This window comes from Pan troglodytes, chromosome 9, assembly GCF_028858775.2.
Source record: "Pan troglodytes isolate AG18354 chromosome 9, NHGRI_mPanTro3-v2.0_pri, whole genome shotgun sequence".
In the NCBI taxonomy this organism is placed as follows: domain Eukaryota; kingdom Metazoa; phylum Chordata; class Mammalia; order Primates; family Hominidae; genus Pan; species Pan troglodytes.
The window spans coordinates 37094966-37112210 of record NC_072407.2 but is presented as its reverse complement, the minus strand read 5'-3'; the positions used below and the strand labels follow the sequence as shown (position 1 = coordinate 37112210).

General features: G+C 38.3%; 1 protein-coding gene across 2 annotated transcripts in view; it reads left to right on the top strand.

Moving 5' to 3' along the window:
- The window catches only part of CSTF3 (cleavage stimulation factor subunit 3), a 75559-nt gene extending 61810 nt beyond the window's left edge, over window positions 1–13749 (top strand). For both annotated transcript variants that reach the window (XM_508355.8, XM_054662200.2), the window contains 8 exons: window positions 1660–1803; window positions 2216–2318; window positions 5972–6041; window positions 7589–7784; window positions 11179–11332; window positions 12338–12432; window positions 12553–12613; window positions 13044–13749. In XM_508355.8, the coding sequence (XP_508355.2) occupies window positions 1660–1803; window positions 2216–2318; window positions 5972–6041; window positions 7589–7784; window positions 11179–11332; window positions 12338–12432; window positions 12553–12613; window positions 13044–13246 (1026 nt within the window). In that variant the 3' untranslated portion in view covers window positions 13247–13749. The remainder of the gene's footprint in view (window positions 1–1659; window positions 1804–2215; window positions 2319–5971; window positions 6042–7588; window positions 7785–11178; window positions 11333–12337; window positions 12433–12552; window positions 12614–13043) is intronic.
- The last annotated feature ends 3496 nt before the right edge of the window (window positions 13750–17245 follow it).

The following is a 17245-nucleotide window of genomic DNA, read 5'->3' as shown; positions in this document are numbered from 1 at the left end:
AATAATTTAAATTTATATACAATAAAATTCACTGTTTTTGTTGTATAGTTCTATTAATCTTGACAAATAACATTGAGTCATGGGATCCCCACCACAATTAAGATAGAAAACACCTCCACCATCCTCCAAAAATTCCCCCATGTGTCCCCTTTGTAGATATAACCCTTCCCTCTGCCCTTACCTCTGACAATTACTGATCTGTTTTCTGCTAGAATTTTTTCTTTTTAATGCAGCAGTATAAAATAGATACAGAGGCACTTTCTCTAACACTTTCTTTGTGATCATGGTTTGAAGCCACTTTATGCCACAGAATTGTTGCTTAATAAATATTTCTTTTTAAATGAGGCAGGAGAAACCGACATCCTGGGAAGAAATTAGACTGAAACTCACTTTATGCTAAATCCTGCTCTATCATAGTGGTTTTCAAAGCCCCAAGTGCAAAAGTGCAGTGATGCTCTCCCATTGGGAGAGGAAGGGGACAGGCTTGTGGGTGTGTCTCTAGAACCTCTGCCTCAAGTCAATTATAGCTACACTACTTTTTCTTGTTAATGATTTATATTGGGATTCCACTGCTATAATTCCTACATTTATTCATCATCTTATAATTCATTCCACAAACATATCTGGCAAATATATTGCTAGAGTCTATGCATTGTGCTAGACTCCAGCAACATTAATGACAAACTAGATGAAATTCCTTTTCTTGAGGAACTCATAGTCCATCCATCCATCCATCAAAACTGGGTAATATAGCTAGACATTATCAATACTGGGCAAACCAGGACCCTACTGATTAGTCATTTGTTCACTAAACAAAACTGCATACTCATGATGTACTGGACACTCTGTAGGTGCTAGGTATAAAATGGCTCATAGTTTATCCATGAAGTTCTATTATATGTTGTTTGGAAAATAGAGTAGTGGGCTTTTAAAAAGAAATCAAGAAAATGTGAAGTTAAACATGTATTGCAGGCTGGGCGCGGTAGCTCACACCTGTAATCCCAGCACTTTGGGAGGTCGAGGCAGGCAGATCACGAGGTCAGGAGATTGAGACCAGCCTGGCTAAAATGGTGAAACCCTGTCTCTACTAAAAAACAAAAATTAGCCGGGTGTGGTGGCGTGTGCCTGTAGTCCCAGCTACTTGGGAGCCTGAGGCAGGAGAATGGCTTGACCCCAGGAGACAGAGGTTGCAGTGAGCCAAGATCGCACCACTGCACTCCAGCCTGGGCAACAGAGCGAGACTCCGTCTCAAAAAAGAAAACATGTATTGTAAGACGTGCTTGTATTAAACCAACCCTTGAGTTTTTTAGATATTGGCATTCATTAATGGAATATGTTCTAGTAGTGTCACACTTTTCACTCTTAAACTTTAATTTACATATTCTAGAATTAGATAACGGTGATGATTGCACAACCTTGTGAATATATTTAAAACCACTGAATTGTAAAGGGTGAATTTTGTGCTATGTGAATTATATCTCAATAAAAAAACAAATTAATTTGCATGCATCTCTAATACCAGAAAAAAATTAGTTTGTGGATTTAAATAGAATATTATCTAAATTCCTACTTTCTAATTTATTGGGTATTGAGGATTGCTTTCTTATGCAGGAAACATACTGTCTAATTTATAGAACACAAATACTTTCTTTTGCATAGGTATATATCCAATATATGAAATTTGCACGGAGAGCAGAAGGCATCAAATCTGGAAGAATGATATTTAAAAAAGCAAGAGAAGATACCAGAACCCGCCACCATGTCTATGTTACTGCAGCACTCATGGAATATTACTGTAGTAAGGTAAATACTGAAATACAAGTGTAAAGATAAAACAACTTCCTTCATCTGAGGTTCGTAAAAGAAAGGTGATTTTAGCTTCTGTCATTAAGCTTTTATTGCTCCATTTTGTAAAGGCAGTCTAAGTGTATCTGTAAAATTTTATGGAGCATCATCCAAATCCCCAACTACTTGCTAATTTATGCTTCATTAATCACTATATTTCTAATTTGTGCTTTATTAATCACTATTTAGTGATTTCTAATCACTAAACTCCTTTGAATAGTTTCTAGCTCAGCAATTTTTACTTAACATGATTTTAATTTGTTTTAATTCTTACATATTTTGTCATATGTAGGTATAATTTTAATATTCTTTTAAGTGTTTTTAATCTGACATTTCATGGAAATCTGTACTTTACTTTCTTTACTTGTAGGACAAATCTGTTGCCTTTAAGATTTTTGAGCTGGGGCTAAAAAAATATGGAGACATTCCAGAGTATGTCCTGGCCTATATTGACTATCTTTCTCACCTCAATGGTAGGTTGATTCTAGAATCTATAATGATTACTTAATATTAAACCATGTGAAATTATGTTGCTAGATTTCTTCCTTCTTGAATGTATTATAATTTTGACATAGCAGACAGGCACTTGTTAGGCACTCAAGAAATACTTGTGGTATATCAACCATGAATATATTTACTGAGCAATGGTAGATGTTTTTTGACTCTGCAGAACTGTCTTTATTCAGTAAAGTACCATCAGTAGTGGGATAAAGCTTCAGAGTCAGAGTCAGGAGACACAGAGTTGTTTATATTCATCTCTGATGACTCTGGGCAGATCATCTCCTGTTTCCTGGAAGGAAAACAAACAAACAAAAAACCCTCTAGCCACCAAAACTCAAACTCAAAAGATGCCCAAATAGTAAAGTAAAACACTTTGAGGATACTGGGGAAAAGATTCAAAAAGAAACATTTTGGTTTTTAGTATTTATTTACCTATTCTGTTGTACGAATAACACTGGCCATCCTTTATTGAGTTCCTACCAGGCACTGTGCTAGATAATTCATATATGTATATCATTTAGTCTAGTTAACAACAGTCCACAATATGTAATTAATTTCTTAACAAAAAAAGATGTAGTATAAAAGTTGGTTTTTTAGCTAGGTGTGGTGGCGTATGCCTGTAGTCTCAGATACTTGGAAGGATCACTTGAGCCCAGGAATTGGAGGTCACAGTGAGCTGTGATCACGCCACTGTACTCCATCTAGCCTGGATGACAGAGCAAGACCCTGTCTCTAAAAAACATTTAAAAATAAATGAATAGGCCGGGCATGGTGGCTTATGCCTGTAATCCCAGCACTTTGGGAAGCCGAGGCAGGCAGATCACCCAAGGCCAGGAGTTTGAGACTAGCCTGGCCAACACGGCGAAACCCTGTCTCTACTAAAAATATAAAAAATTAGCTGGGCGTGGTGGCAGGCGCCTGTAATCCCAGCTACTGGGGAGGCTGAGGCAGGAGAATCGCTTGAACCCTGGAGGCGGAGGCTGCGGTGAGCCGAGATTGCGCCATTGTACTCCAGCCTGGGCAACAAGAGCGAAACTCTGCCTCAAAAAAAAAATAATAATAAAGTAAATAAATAAATATAAATAAATACATCACTAAAAGTTGGCTTAAGAAAGAAATATGCAATTATATGTCATGTAAATGATTATAGAATTAGATATCATAAGTATAAATCAGTAATTTTAATATTTCAGAAAAATAGAGCATTCCATTTACCTAAATAATATAAAAGAGTAAAACTTAAATATGATTTCGTATTTCAGCTTAATGATTCTACATTCTGGGAAAAAGACTTAACTCCAAAAAATGAGATAGTGGGGCATTTAATATTCCTCATAAATCTTAAATTGTTTTGCCTGATTTTTTTTTTTAGAATAGTTACTAGTATATGTATTTTTATTTTTTTAAAAGGAGGATATCTGGTGTTAGCATTATTGTCTTCCAAAATCAGTGTCTTAGATGATTCTTTCATTCATCTATCCATCTATCCATCCATGAAACATTTATTCATTACCTTCTGGTTACTAGAGTCTGGGAATACAAAGATGAATAGGATCCAGAAAAACGTTTTTGTGGGGGAATCCAATGTGTAAATATAATTGCATCATCATTTGATGTTTCACTGTAGCATAGTTCTGAGGTTAGGTGTATAATCTTAAACTTCAGTTTTCTCATCTGCAGAATGGTCATAATAAGAATACCTTTCATAGGACTGTTGAGAGGGTAAATGAGTTTTTGCATGTGTTTCACTTATATATAGAATGTTGTGATTATTCCATAAATGTTATGATGAGGGTGGTGATCATTAAAAATGTGCTAAATACTGTAATAGATTCCTGAAGGAAGTACTATGGAAGCACAGAAAAGAGAGTATAATTTAAGTTATAGAGCTATGCTGCACAATTATGGTAGTCACTAGACTATTAGGTATTGAGCACTTGAAATGTGGATAGCCTGGGCTGGGTGTGGTGGCTCACACCTGTAATCCCAGCACTTTGGGAGGCCGAGGCAGGCAGATCACGAGGTGAGGAGTTCCAGACCAGCCTGGCCAATATGGTGAAACCCCGTCTCTACTAAAAATATAAAAACTAGCCGGGCATGGTGGCGTGCACCTGTAGTCCCAGCTACTCAGGAGGCTGAGGTGGAAGAATCGCTTGAACCTGGGAGACAGACGTTGCAGTGAGCTGATATTGCGCCACTGCACTCCAGCCTGGGTGACAGAGTGAGAGACTCCATCTCAAAAAAGAAAAAAGAAATGTGGCTAGGCCAAAATGAGTTGTGGTGTAAGTGTGTAAATACATACCAGATTTCAAAGACTTAGTACAAAAAAAATGTAAACTATCTTAACAATTTTTCATATTGATTACATGTGGAAATAAGATTTGGATATATTAGGTTGATTAAATATATTAATTTCACCTGTTTTTACCCATTTTATTAAATTCCATATGTGGCTTGTATTATATTGCTGATGGACAGCAGTGTTCTAGAGGGTGTCATAGAGAAGGGCACATGAGTTGGATTTTGAGAGATGAGTGGTAGTTAGCCAGGTAAAGAAAGATAAATGCATTATTCTGGGCAGAGAGCACAACACATAGGCAGGCAGTGTGAAAGTTCTGTGGAATGGTAAAAAGTGTCTCTGGAGCAAAGCTTGGGATAAAACAGAAAAAGATAAAGTGTAATATTTGTTTAACATTTTTTAAAGTATAATATGTTAAATTGAAGATAGAAGCCAAAAAAATAGCGCCATCTTCTTTGGTCTAATATATTTAATTTCTTGGTTTTATTTTGCATATCGACATGTAATAAACTGAATAACTACTCTCAGGCAATAAAAAACAACTCCTCTGCTGGGTTAATTTTTCTTTTGAACAGCTTTACTGAAGTATAATTTGTATACTATAAGTCCATCCATTAGGTGTACAGTTCAGTGGTTGTTAGTAGTAGATTCAATGGTTGTTGTTACTGTTAGATTCTTAAGTTTTAAAAGATAACTTAGAGTTTAGCAAGAAGTGTCATTTTCCCACTTCCAGATATAGAGGACCTCCTGAGACTCTTAAAATTTAATACACCTCTGTCAACAATTCTTAATTCATTTACATTTCCATAGCTACCTGCCAACCTAGATATTGTACCTCTGCAAGAGTTAAAGTAGCTAAATATAGCATAGTCCTGGTGCCTCAAAATAAGAAACTCAATTATTTCTAAGTTTGAGTTTGCCATCCTTCCATGTTCAATGTATTTAAAAAATAGCAGTAGTCTGACTAATGTCAGCAGATATGTACTTGTCATTATTTTTAAAAGGCAAATGGGATACCTGGTTCAGACGGCACTGTTATAAATGGTTTTGCGTTAGAACTGCAGTATAGTAGAGGAGGGCTGAACTAGAAGGGAAAAAAACATGGCTTGCAGTTACTGCTCTGCTACTCAATCACCAAGAGCCAGATCAAATCTCTTAATCTTTCTGAAGCTCAAGTTTCCTCATCTATAAAAATCAAGTGTGATAATAGTTAAACCTTTCTGCATAGGATTTTTGTAAGGATGAAGTGAGATAATGCATATGAAAATATTGTTGCATCGTAAAAGTGAATTAAAAAAAAATTTAAAATCTTTTTCAATATCCTAGAGGACAATAATACCCGAGTTTTGTTTGAACGAGTTTTAACATCTGGAAGCCTTCCTCCTGAGAAGTCTGGGTAAGCCATTGTGAAAAGTTGTTGATCAGGTTCTAAAGACAGCTTTCTTACCTGAATTGTGGTCTATGGGGTGAATGTTTGCTTGAGTATGAGTTTCAAGAGAAATTTCCTTTCCTTCTCAAGATTTATTTTACCTATCAGCAGTACTTTTATACCTGTTTAAGATTATTTTTAAATTTCTGCAGAGTGATTAGAATTGTTTTTAAGAGATGCCATAGCAATTTATTATCATCTTTCTTGTTTACTATATATCCCTAACCAGAAACTGTGGCTCATGTCTGTAATCCCACCATTTTGGGAGGCCAAGGTGGAAAGATGACTTTAGCCCAGGAGTTTGAGACCAGCCTGGGCAACATAGTGAGACCCAATCTATACAAAAAATGTTAAAAATTAGCTGGGTGTGGTGGTGCATGCCTGTAGTCCCAGATACTGGGAGGCGGAGGTGGGAGCTGGAGGACTGCTCGAGCCCAGGAGGTTGAGGCTCCAGTGAGCTGTGATCACACCTCTGCACTCCAGCCTGGGTGACAGAGTGAGACTCTGTCTCAACAACAACAAAAAAGATACCTCTCTCTCTCTCTCCCTAGAAATTGATATTAACATGTTAAGAGAGGCATTCTGAAATTTTCACCTCCCTTACTCAAAAGCAAAGACTCTTGTAAATTCAAAGTTTGTTTTACATATTATGTCTCTGACTTACGGTTTTGTCTCTTGTTAGTTTTATCATACAGAGGAACAACACTGTCAAGTGGTACAGTGGAAATATTATAGTAAGGCTTTGGAGTCTTGGGTTCAATATCCAGCTAGATGGCAAATTTCATAGCTATACCAATCTTCATTTTCTTATTAACAATAATGTCCACCAGTGTAGGATTTTTTGTGATAGCCACATATCTGGTATATAAGAGGCACTTAATATATTACTTTAGTACAAAGGTGCATAGTGACATTTAAGTAGTCTCAGAGCATTAATTTTAGCTGTTAGAACAATGATGAGGCACCAGTTTTTCCCCAGTGATCCACGTTAATGGGAAACAATAGCGTAATCATATTAGATTTTGGAGTATATTTCTATTCATATATTAGATGAAGAATGTATTCTACATTATAATTCCTGCCACTTAAAATGAAGCCACATTATTCAGGAGAAATTAGAAATCTGTCTAGGTTCCTTTTCCAACTTCTCCACCTAGAGTTTATCCTCTCTAAGGTAAGTCTCTCATGTTGACCACAAAGAAGCAGCAGCTATACTAAATAAGTAAAAACTCAAAAATGGGCTTAAATACTGAAGTGATAGGTTTATAATTTACTTTGAAATACTTAAGCAAAAATAAGATGAAGCAAATATGGCAAAATATTAGCAATATAGGTAGTGGTATATAGGTATTCATTATACTATTCTATTTTTCTATAGTCTAAAAATCTTTATAATAAAAAGTCACTTTTTATAACTTAAGGGAAAAAGAGAGAGCTTAAGGCGTTTTTGTAAATGAACTCCCTGCCCTAAACCCAGAATAATTAAAGTATTGATTGTATTTCTTTTCTTGCAGAGAAATCTGGGCCCGATTTCTAGCATTTGAAAGTAATATTGGTGATCTAGCTAGTATACTCAAAGTGGAGAAAAGACGGTTTACAGCATTCAAAGAAGAGTATGAAGGGAAAGAAACGGCTTTACTAGTAGATAGATACAAGTTCATGGATTTATATCCTTGCTCTGCAAGTGAATTAAAAGCACTTGGTTATAAGGTATGTACTTAGGATCAAGATGTGGAGTGTCCTCACTTTTCCAGTGTTTTAGAAGAGTTCATTGATAACCTGCACTCTAAATTCTGAAATGTGAATCTAGTTTTAGAATAGATTTGCAGGAAGCAAGAAAAAAGTTCAAAGATTTTCCTTGGGTTTAGGAAATCCTGAGTGTCAAAGTAGCTGAACAAAATGAGAATTGAAATGGGATTTAATAGTTTCATTCTGTCCCTGAAATTGTCAGTGCCTTATATCTTATATCTGGTGGGCAAGATGGAGGGAGTGTGGAGGGAAGAAAAACAAAAGAAAATCTGAATGTCATCTTAGGTATTACTTTTTTTTCCTAATAGTTCTTATCAAATTGATAAATATGTTTTGACAGATCTTAAACCAAATGTAGTTCCTGTTGCATATTTTGTAAGATATAATGAAGAAATATTACAGCTTGTTAAATCTATAAAGTTCCTTGAGGGATTTATATTCTTAAAACAGTGCTCCTTCAGTGGCCTTTGGGGGAATTAGCTCATCTATGAATAGAACTCTTCTATACAGACTACTGAGTCATAAGAAAACAAATCTGGCACCTGAACCTGTTCAGGCCACAGGGAGAGATTAATATTTACAAAGCCCCAGTAACAGCCCTTGCTGATAAAACCACTGTTATATCATCTCTTAATCTTTCTGTGACATGTGAACAAAGACTAAGATGGAAATTCACAGAGAAGTCCTTGGTTGATCTCTTTAAGCCAACCACCATTAGGATGTTCCTGACCATCATTCTCCTTTTCCTCACTGCCCTCTTTTAGCCTGGGTCTTGCTCTGTCTGATCCAGATAAAATATTTTGAGAAAAAACTACCCATAATTGATATTGAGACATTTTTGTTAATGGAAGCCCTATTTCTGTGCCAGATGCAGATTCCTGGTATGAACCATAGGATTACTGCTCAGGGATAAGTAGTTTCTGCTTCTAGTTTTAACTACTTCTCAATGAAAAGTCAAAGATAGTTTAAGACTACAGTAAATCCTCATTTAACATCATTGATAGGTTCTTAGAAACTTTGACTTTAAGCTAAATGATACACAGCGGGTCCTCAAATAACGTTTTTGTGTTTAACATGGTTTTGTTATAACCTTGATAAGAAAAAAATTGGTTTTCCTATACATCGTTTCTGTCTTTTTTTTTTTTTTTTTTTTTTTGAGATGGTCTCACTCTGTTGCCCAGGCTGGAGTGCAATGGTGAGATCATGGCTCACTGCAGCCTTGATCTCCTTGGGCTCAGGTGATCTCCTGTTCAGCCTCCCAAGTAGTTGGGATTACAGGCAAATGCCACCACATCTGGCTAATTTGTGTATTTTTTTGTGGAGATCGGGTTTCACCATGTTGCCCAGGCTGGCCTCAAACTCCTAGGCTCAAGGAATCCACTTGCCTTGGCCTCCCAAATTGCTGGGATTACAGGCAGCAGCCAACACGCCTAGCCCATCATTTCTCTAAAAGTTGCAGTTTCCTAGAACCTATACAATGTTAAGTGAGGGACTTACTGTACTTTGTGCAATTGCTAGAAAAAGCTATTTCAACTTTTCCAAGATGAAAATGAAAATTAAGGCAGTTAATTAAAATAAAGATCTGCCAGGCACAGTGGCTCACGCCTATAATCCCAGCACTTTGGGAGGCTGAGGCAGGCGATCACTTGAGCCCAGGAGTTCAAGACCAGCCTGGGAAACATGATGAAATCCCATCTCTACCAAAAAAAGAGAGAAAAATACAAAAATTAGCCAGGTGTGGTGGCGCCTGCCTGTGGTCCCAGCTATTCGGGAGGCCAAGGTGAGCCCAGGAGGGAAGCTGAGCCTACTTTAGTGAGCCGTGATCAAGCCACTGCACTCCTGACTGGGTGACAGAGTGAGACCCTGTCTTAAAAAAATAAAATAAAAAATAAAAATAAACAGAAAAGAAAGATCTTATAGTGGCCAGGTGTGGTGGCTCACACCTGTAATCCCAGCACTTTGGGAGGCCAAGGCGGGTGGATCATCTGAGGTCAGGAGTTTGAGACCAGCCTGGCCAACATGGTGAAACCCCGTCTCTACTAAAATACAAAAATTGGCCGGGCTTGGTGGCGGGCATCTGTAATCCCAGCTACTCAGGAGGCTAAGGCAGGAGAATTGCTTGAACCTAGGAGGTTGTAGTGAACCAAGATAGCACCACTGTACTCCAGCCTGGGTGACAGAGTGAGACTCTGTCTCAAAAAAAAAAAAAGAGTAAGTATTCAGGAGTAGAACTACTTCCTGAATATGATGTTTTCCATCTTGTATTTCTATTTCTACTCTTTTGTTTTTTGGGGAAGGATTAATGTGCTTCTGTGTTTAACGGTGGGTGGTATGGTATATATGTATCTGTGAGAAAGATTTTTAAAAAGCGATACCCAATGTGTCTACCATTTAGATTTGCTTATATAATTAATACCAGATGTCACCAACTGCATTTCAACAAATTTTGAGAAAGTGGAATGCTTTTATATCCCTTGATGGCGGCAAAAAGGGGTTCTTTTGTTTCTAGACAGACAGAGTAACACTGGGTTGCCTGGAGCAGAGGAGCTCCTCTGAGATAGGGCCTCTGTTCATAGGTGACTGTATTGCTTCCTTTGGCATATCTTGTCTCAGCCCTGGCAGGGCAATGCTAGTGTACTGAAAAGAAGACTGTGGATGGATTTGAGGTCAGAGAGGCCTGCCCTCCCAATCCTCCTCTCTCTACTTCTTATTAGCTGTGTGACCTGGGAAATATCAAAACCTTTGTGAGCTTCAGTCCCTTCTATAAAATGGAGATGTTACTATTTCCCTCATTAAAAACAGAATGGCTAAAATTGCCTGATGAATGGTGTCTGCTCAGTAAATATTCCTTGTCCCCTGTAATAAATAGTACATTGGAAATAATTTTTCATTGCATTAGCAAAATCTTAACCGGTGTGATGCCTTCACAAAACAAGAAGTCACTTAATCCAGCTTCTTCATTTAATGAAACTGGTGTTCAATTCTAATGGAAGGGAGGTGTCAGAAGATCTAAAATCTTGAATTTTCCTCCCAATTATCCTGGCCTCTACTTGGTTCCCAGTCTGACTACCCAAAAAAGCTTGTATCTGTCCTACAAATGTCCTGCCTGGCAACACTAAGTTTAATGACTTGTAACTTGTGTGGGGTAAAGTTATGATACACTGAGTCTGAGAACCAAATAGCTTTCCTTGTTGAGTAACAATCTTTACCATCATTAGAGTCCTTGCTTATCCGTCTCCATTTTCTTTCTGTGGTTTTGACCCAGATATTCACACTGTATCCTCAAGGTTATTGCATGATTATTCTCTAGTAGTCCCTTTTTCAGGTTTAGGATTCTTCTGTTCTGCATTTTCAGGATGTCTCCCGTGCTAAGCTAGCAGCTATAATTCCGGACCCAGTTGTAGCTCCTTCTATAGTGCCTGTTCTGAAAGATGAAGTGGATAGAAAACCAGAATACCCTAAACCAGACACTCAGCAGATGATTCCATTTCAGCCACGACATTTAGCACGTAAGCCATGACTTTAGATCCAGTACTGAGACGTTGGTTTGTTTGTTGATTTAAATCCAAAGTGTGGGGGTAAAGTGACATGGCCTCTCAATTGTGGGTTAATTATTAGACTTAGGATCACCATGACAAGTGATTTAGCTTTAATCTTTGAACCAGATTAACTAAGAATGTCCTAAAAACAAAACTTCAATGATCCAGATTCCAGGAACCCATTTTGGCAGTAATACTTGGTTTTCAGAAATGCTGCTATGGCCAGGTGCAGTGGTTTACACTTATAATCCTGGCACTTTGGGAGGCCAAGGCAGGCGGATCACCTGAGGTCAGGAGTTTGAGACCAGCCTGACTAACATGGTGAAACTTTGTCTTTATTAAAAATACAAAAATTTTCTGGGCCTGGTGGCATATACATGTAATCCCAGCTACTTGGGAGGCTGAGGCAGGAGAATCACTTGAACCCGGGAGGCGGAGGTTGCAGTGAGCCAAGATGGTGCCATTGCACTCCAGCCTGGGCAACAAGAGCGACACTCTGTATCAAAAAAAAAAAAAAAAAGGAATGCTGCTATGTGCAGATTACCTGAACAGCTGGTGGAAACTTTCTTCACTGATAGATTTGGTTTCTTTACTTAGGAATGGGTTAGTAGCCTCTCTAGATTCTTTTTGAACAAGGCCCTTCTGATTAAATACACTGTTGAATAATTGACTTGAAACAGGATTGCTAAACAAATGACTTGTGTAACTCAGAAACACTCTTTGACAAAAACTGACTTTAGTTCAGTCCCTGGTTGTCTTACACAAAGTCACTTGTCTACTTCTCTGCCTCCCAGTGGCCATGGCATTGAGACTGCTCTGTCTTACCCACTTTGGTTTGATAAAGCCCTAGAAGTATTTTCAGTGTCCAGAACAAAGCAGCAGACATGGAAGATCTTTATGTGCAAGTCACTTGATTTTAGCTCTGTGTAGAAATTCTTCCATTCCACTTGATTCATACTTTTCTTTTTCTCACAGCTCCAGGTTTACACCCTGTACCTGGTGGAGTGTTCCCAGTCCCTCCTGCAGCTGTTGTTTTAATGAAACTTCTCCCTCCTCCTATCTGTTTCCAGGTTTGTTCACTTATTTTCATGGTAGATACTGGCTCTGTGGGTCATAGTAATTGTGTATAAAGTTACTACTACTTTAACTTGTCAGATTACTGGGATTAAAATTTATTCATGTCAAAATAGGGTCCTTTTGTACAAGTGGATGAACTGATGGAAATTTTCCGAAGATGCAAGATACCAAATAGTAAGTAACAGAAGCTCCATTTCAGAGTGTCATTCCACATTGTTGTCTCATAGGCAGTAGAGATTATTATTCTCTGCCACTGAAGTTTTCGAAACCAGCCAGCCAATTTGAAGTGCAGTGAAACCCAGGAGTTACCCAAACCCTCTTTGGCAGAGAGAGGCTTATTCACATTCAATTCCACTAAGTAAAATGTCATAAAACTTTATCTTTTCTATTCATGTGAACATGCACTATCAGGCTTGGCTTATGAAAATTATTAGTTTTAACAGCAGCTTTTGTCTTTTTCTTTAATTATTTAGTATCAGTAGTACTATCCCATGTTTTGCTAAAATAGTAGGCTATGAAATAAACTATAAAGTATCCACAGTTGAACATACATACCCTTTCATAGTGGAATATGTTTTTACGTTTTGTTGTTTTGTTTTAATAGCTGTTGAGGAAGCTGTGAGGATCATTACTGGTGGGGCCCCAGAGCTAGCTGTAGAAGGCAACGGCCCCGTGGAAAGTAATGCAGTACTCACCAAGGCCGTCAAAAGGCCCAATGAGGATTCAGATGAAGATGAAGAAAAGGGAGCCGTTGTCCCCCCTGTTCATGACATTTACAGAGCACGGCAGCAGAAGCGGATTCGGTAGGGTTTAAACGCCTCTGCAGAAAACTCCTGTCCAGGATTCCTTTTGCCTCAAGTGGTATGTTTAAAAGAGACAACGCTTTGTTACAAGGTTCTTGGAAACAAAGTTGTATTGTCATTGGTGCCTCTATCACATGGTTCTTGAGAAAAAAACAAACCAACCTGTGTGAATTTTAGAATATGGAACAGACCTATGCTCTAAGCAAAATTAGGTTTTCAAAAATGTGAGAACAGTACAAAATGGCAGAACCACATTTTGTTCCCTCTTCAAGGGTGTCTTGTATGTGCCGCTTGAAGATTTGTGAGTTTTTCAACAGTTTTATTTTAAAAACTGGATGGCTTATGATTGTAAAGCATTTTATCACATTTTCTGAAAACAATTGTTCTTGGTTTGCTTATGTAGAGTCCTGCCTTATTGTTTGTTTTTATTTATGGCAGAATGTATGAAATCCGTTTTGTAGTTTCAAATTTTAAAAGTCCTTTAAAAAATAAAAGGATTCAGAAACATCATGCTTCCTCTGCTTCTTTCAGATTTTATTTACAATAACTACTTATGTTATTTATCCAATACCATTTAAAAATAAATGTCAGGACAAGGAAAAGTCATCTTGTATTTACTAAATGTATTAATCACATACTCTTTCCTGGTCTTTTTTGGTGCTAACTAAAAACATTTTTAAGAGGCAAATTAAACATTTTAGAAATCCTCAAACATGAATGCATTTGCTCCCCAGTAAATCTGAGGCAGATTAAGATCCTGTTAATACTTTTGTCTCTCTTGAAAGCAACCTAAGTGTGGAAATTCCTTTAACCACCTGCTGTCTTGTTCTCACATAGAGTATCTCTTATCTAAAATACTTGGGACCAGAAGTGTTCAGGACTTTGGATTTGTTCAGATTTCAGAATATTTGCATCATACTTACCAGTTCACCATCCCTAATACAAGAGTACAAATTCCAAAAAACTCCACTAAGCATTTTCTTTGTGCATCATGTTGGCACCGAAAAGGTTTTGGATTTTGGAACATGTTGGATTTCAGATTTTCAGATTAGGGATACTCAACTTGTATATTTTCACAGGGGCCCAGTGCTCAAGAACATTTTTTTTTCCATGAGCTAAACATAGATAACATTAAGGAAAATGACATTTATTTAACTAAATTCTAATTACAGTGAGCAAAAACTTGTCATGCAAATTAAGTCCAAAGAACTAGACTTTGCTCTTTGGTAACAACATTACCTCCTCTTCTCATTACTAGTTAAAAACTAAAAAGCAGGAAGGAAACAAAAAGGAGGGGAGGACAAGTATTATGATTATAAAGAAAAGAAATGATCTTACATATTAGAAACAATTTAGTTTAGAATTTGAATTCAGATGTGATTAAATAATCTGACATTTAAAATCAGCTTCAAATGTCCCATAAAAGTCTTACTTGTAAAAAAAGGTTATGCTGAATCATTTACTCATATAAATTTATATGTAGCAAGGTTATATAAATTGGTCAAAACTGTGTTTAGTTTCCAGTATTTTCCCATTAAAGCTAAAAATCGCCTCTCAAAACAAAGTCAGCTGCCTCTAATTCAGACTTTCTTATCCTTTCAAGCATCACTTTCAAGTTGTGAGTTTTTTAAAAATATCACAGTTACTATCAAAACTTAAGACACAAGTAGGCCAGGTGCGGTGGCTCACTCCTGTAAATCCCAACACTTTGGAAGGCCGAGGCGGGCAGATTATTTGAGGCCAGGGGTTCAAGACCAGCCTGGCCAACAAAGTGAAACCCCGTCTCTACTAAAAATACCCAAAAAATTAGCTGGGCGTGGTAGCCCAAGCCTATAATCCCAGCTACTTGGGAGGCGAAGGCAGAAGAATTGCTTGAACCTGTGAGGCAGAGGTTTCAGTGAGCCGAGGTAGCGCCACTGCACTCCAGCCTGGGTGACAGAGCAAGACGCTCTCCAAAAAAAAAGACAAGTAATACCATATGGCATAGACTTTAAAATACAGAGATGTAGGCTGGGCGCGGTGGCTCTTGCCTGTAATCCCAGCCCTTTGGGAGGCTGAAGATTACTTGAGGCCAGGAGTTCGAGGCCAGCTGGCCAACATAGTGAAACCCTATCTCTACTAAAAATACCAAAAAAAAAAAAAAAAAAAAAGTTAGCTGGGCATGGTAGCACAAGCCTGTAGTCCCAGCTACTCTGGAGGCTGTGGTGGGAGGATCACCTGAGCCCAGGAGGCCAAGGCTGTAGTGAGCCATGATTGCACCACTGTACTCCAGCCTGGGCGAAAGAGTGAGACCCTGCTTCAAAAAATATATAGAGGTGTAGACTTGTTCCTGAAGTGCCATTTTTGGTGGTTAGTGTCGGGGGTGAGCAGCGACTATCTGGGGCTGGTGGTGTGGGGGTAAGAAGAATTTACCAAGACAATAGTAGGTAGAGAAAGGTAGATTAGAGAAGGTATGAAAATGCACTGCAAGGTTGGAACAGGCAGAGAAGATGCTTGTCTGCAAAGAGACAAAGGCTTGCTGGGGATTTTATAAGATAGTGCTATGTGCTGAAGAGGGTTTTATGTACTACTGAGAATGCCAGTGTTGCAGTGAGCTAACTTGCAGGTGTCTGGTGATAAGTTGGGTGCAGTACGGCTACATGTCCTGGACCATGAAGAAAGGCAGACTCATAATTTATCTGCTTTTCCCTGCTCCCACCAGCCTGACTCCCTTTCCCTAATTAGGACTCCACAGTTAGTGTTTTGAAGACAAACAGGCCGGGCGAGGTGGCGCATGCCTATAATCACAGCACTTTGGGAGGCCAAGGTAGGCGGATCACCTGAGGTCAGGAGTTCAAGACCAGCCTGACCAACATGGTGAAACCCTGTCTCTACTAAAAATACAAAATTAGCCAGGTGTGGTGGCACATGCCTGCAATCCCAGCTACTTGGGAGGCTGAGGCAGGAGAATTGCTTGAACCTGGGAAGGAGATGTTGCAGTGAGCCGAGATCGCACCATTGCACTCCAGCCTGGGCATCAAGAGCAAAACTCCGTCTCAAAAAAAAAAAAAAGAAGACAAAACAGTTTCAAATACCTGTAAGTGATCTGCAAAAGTGTTCCCACAGACAATAAAACAAAGCCATGCGAACATGTGTGAAAAACCATTTTTTAGCGTGTGTGCGTGTGCGTGCGTGCACACACGCACACACACACTTGGTGAAAAGTGTCTTTAATCACTTTATTAGTCCATTCCCACAATGCTATAAAGAAATACCTGTGACTGGGTAATTTTTAAAGAAAAGAGGCTTAACTGGCTCATGGTTCTATAGGCTGTATAGATAGATTAGTGGCATTTGCTTCTGGAGAAGCTTCAGGAAATGTATAATCACGGCAGAAGGTGAAGGGGAAGAGGGACGTTTTACACGGCCAGGGCAGGATGAAGAAAGGGGGGAGGTGCCACCCACTTTTAAACAACCAGATTTCATGAGAACTCACTGTCACAAGAACAGCACCGAGGGGATGGTGCTAACCCTTTCATGGGAACTTCACCCCCCTGGACCAACACCTCCCACCAAGCCCTACCTCCAACACTGGGGATTACAATTTGACATGAGATTTGGTGGGGACACAGATTCAAACCATATCAATTATTATTAAGGCTACTATGTATATTATAATTGTTCCTATTGCATTTATTTATAGGATTTTTTTCTCCTAGAAATGATCAGCTCTCAAGGATTCTCATTAGAAGAAAACATTTTCGAATGTTCTAACTGCTATAGATATGTATGAATTTTTAGTTTTTAAGGTGATTCTGCCTGATATTTGATAATTCCTTTTGTTAAACAGTTCAACAAGCAGCATGATGTTAGACATCTGAACTTACCTTTGGAAATCTAATGTGCAGACTCATGGGATAATCAGTCCTACAATTCCAAGGACTCATATCAGTATTGCTGGACCCAAAGAAGTTGCCAAAAGATATCCATCTTTTTCCTGTTTATAAAAGCAATGACAGCATCT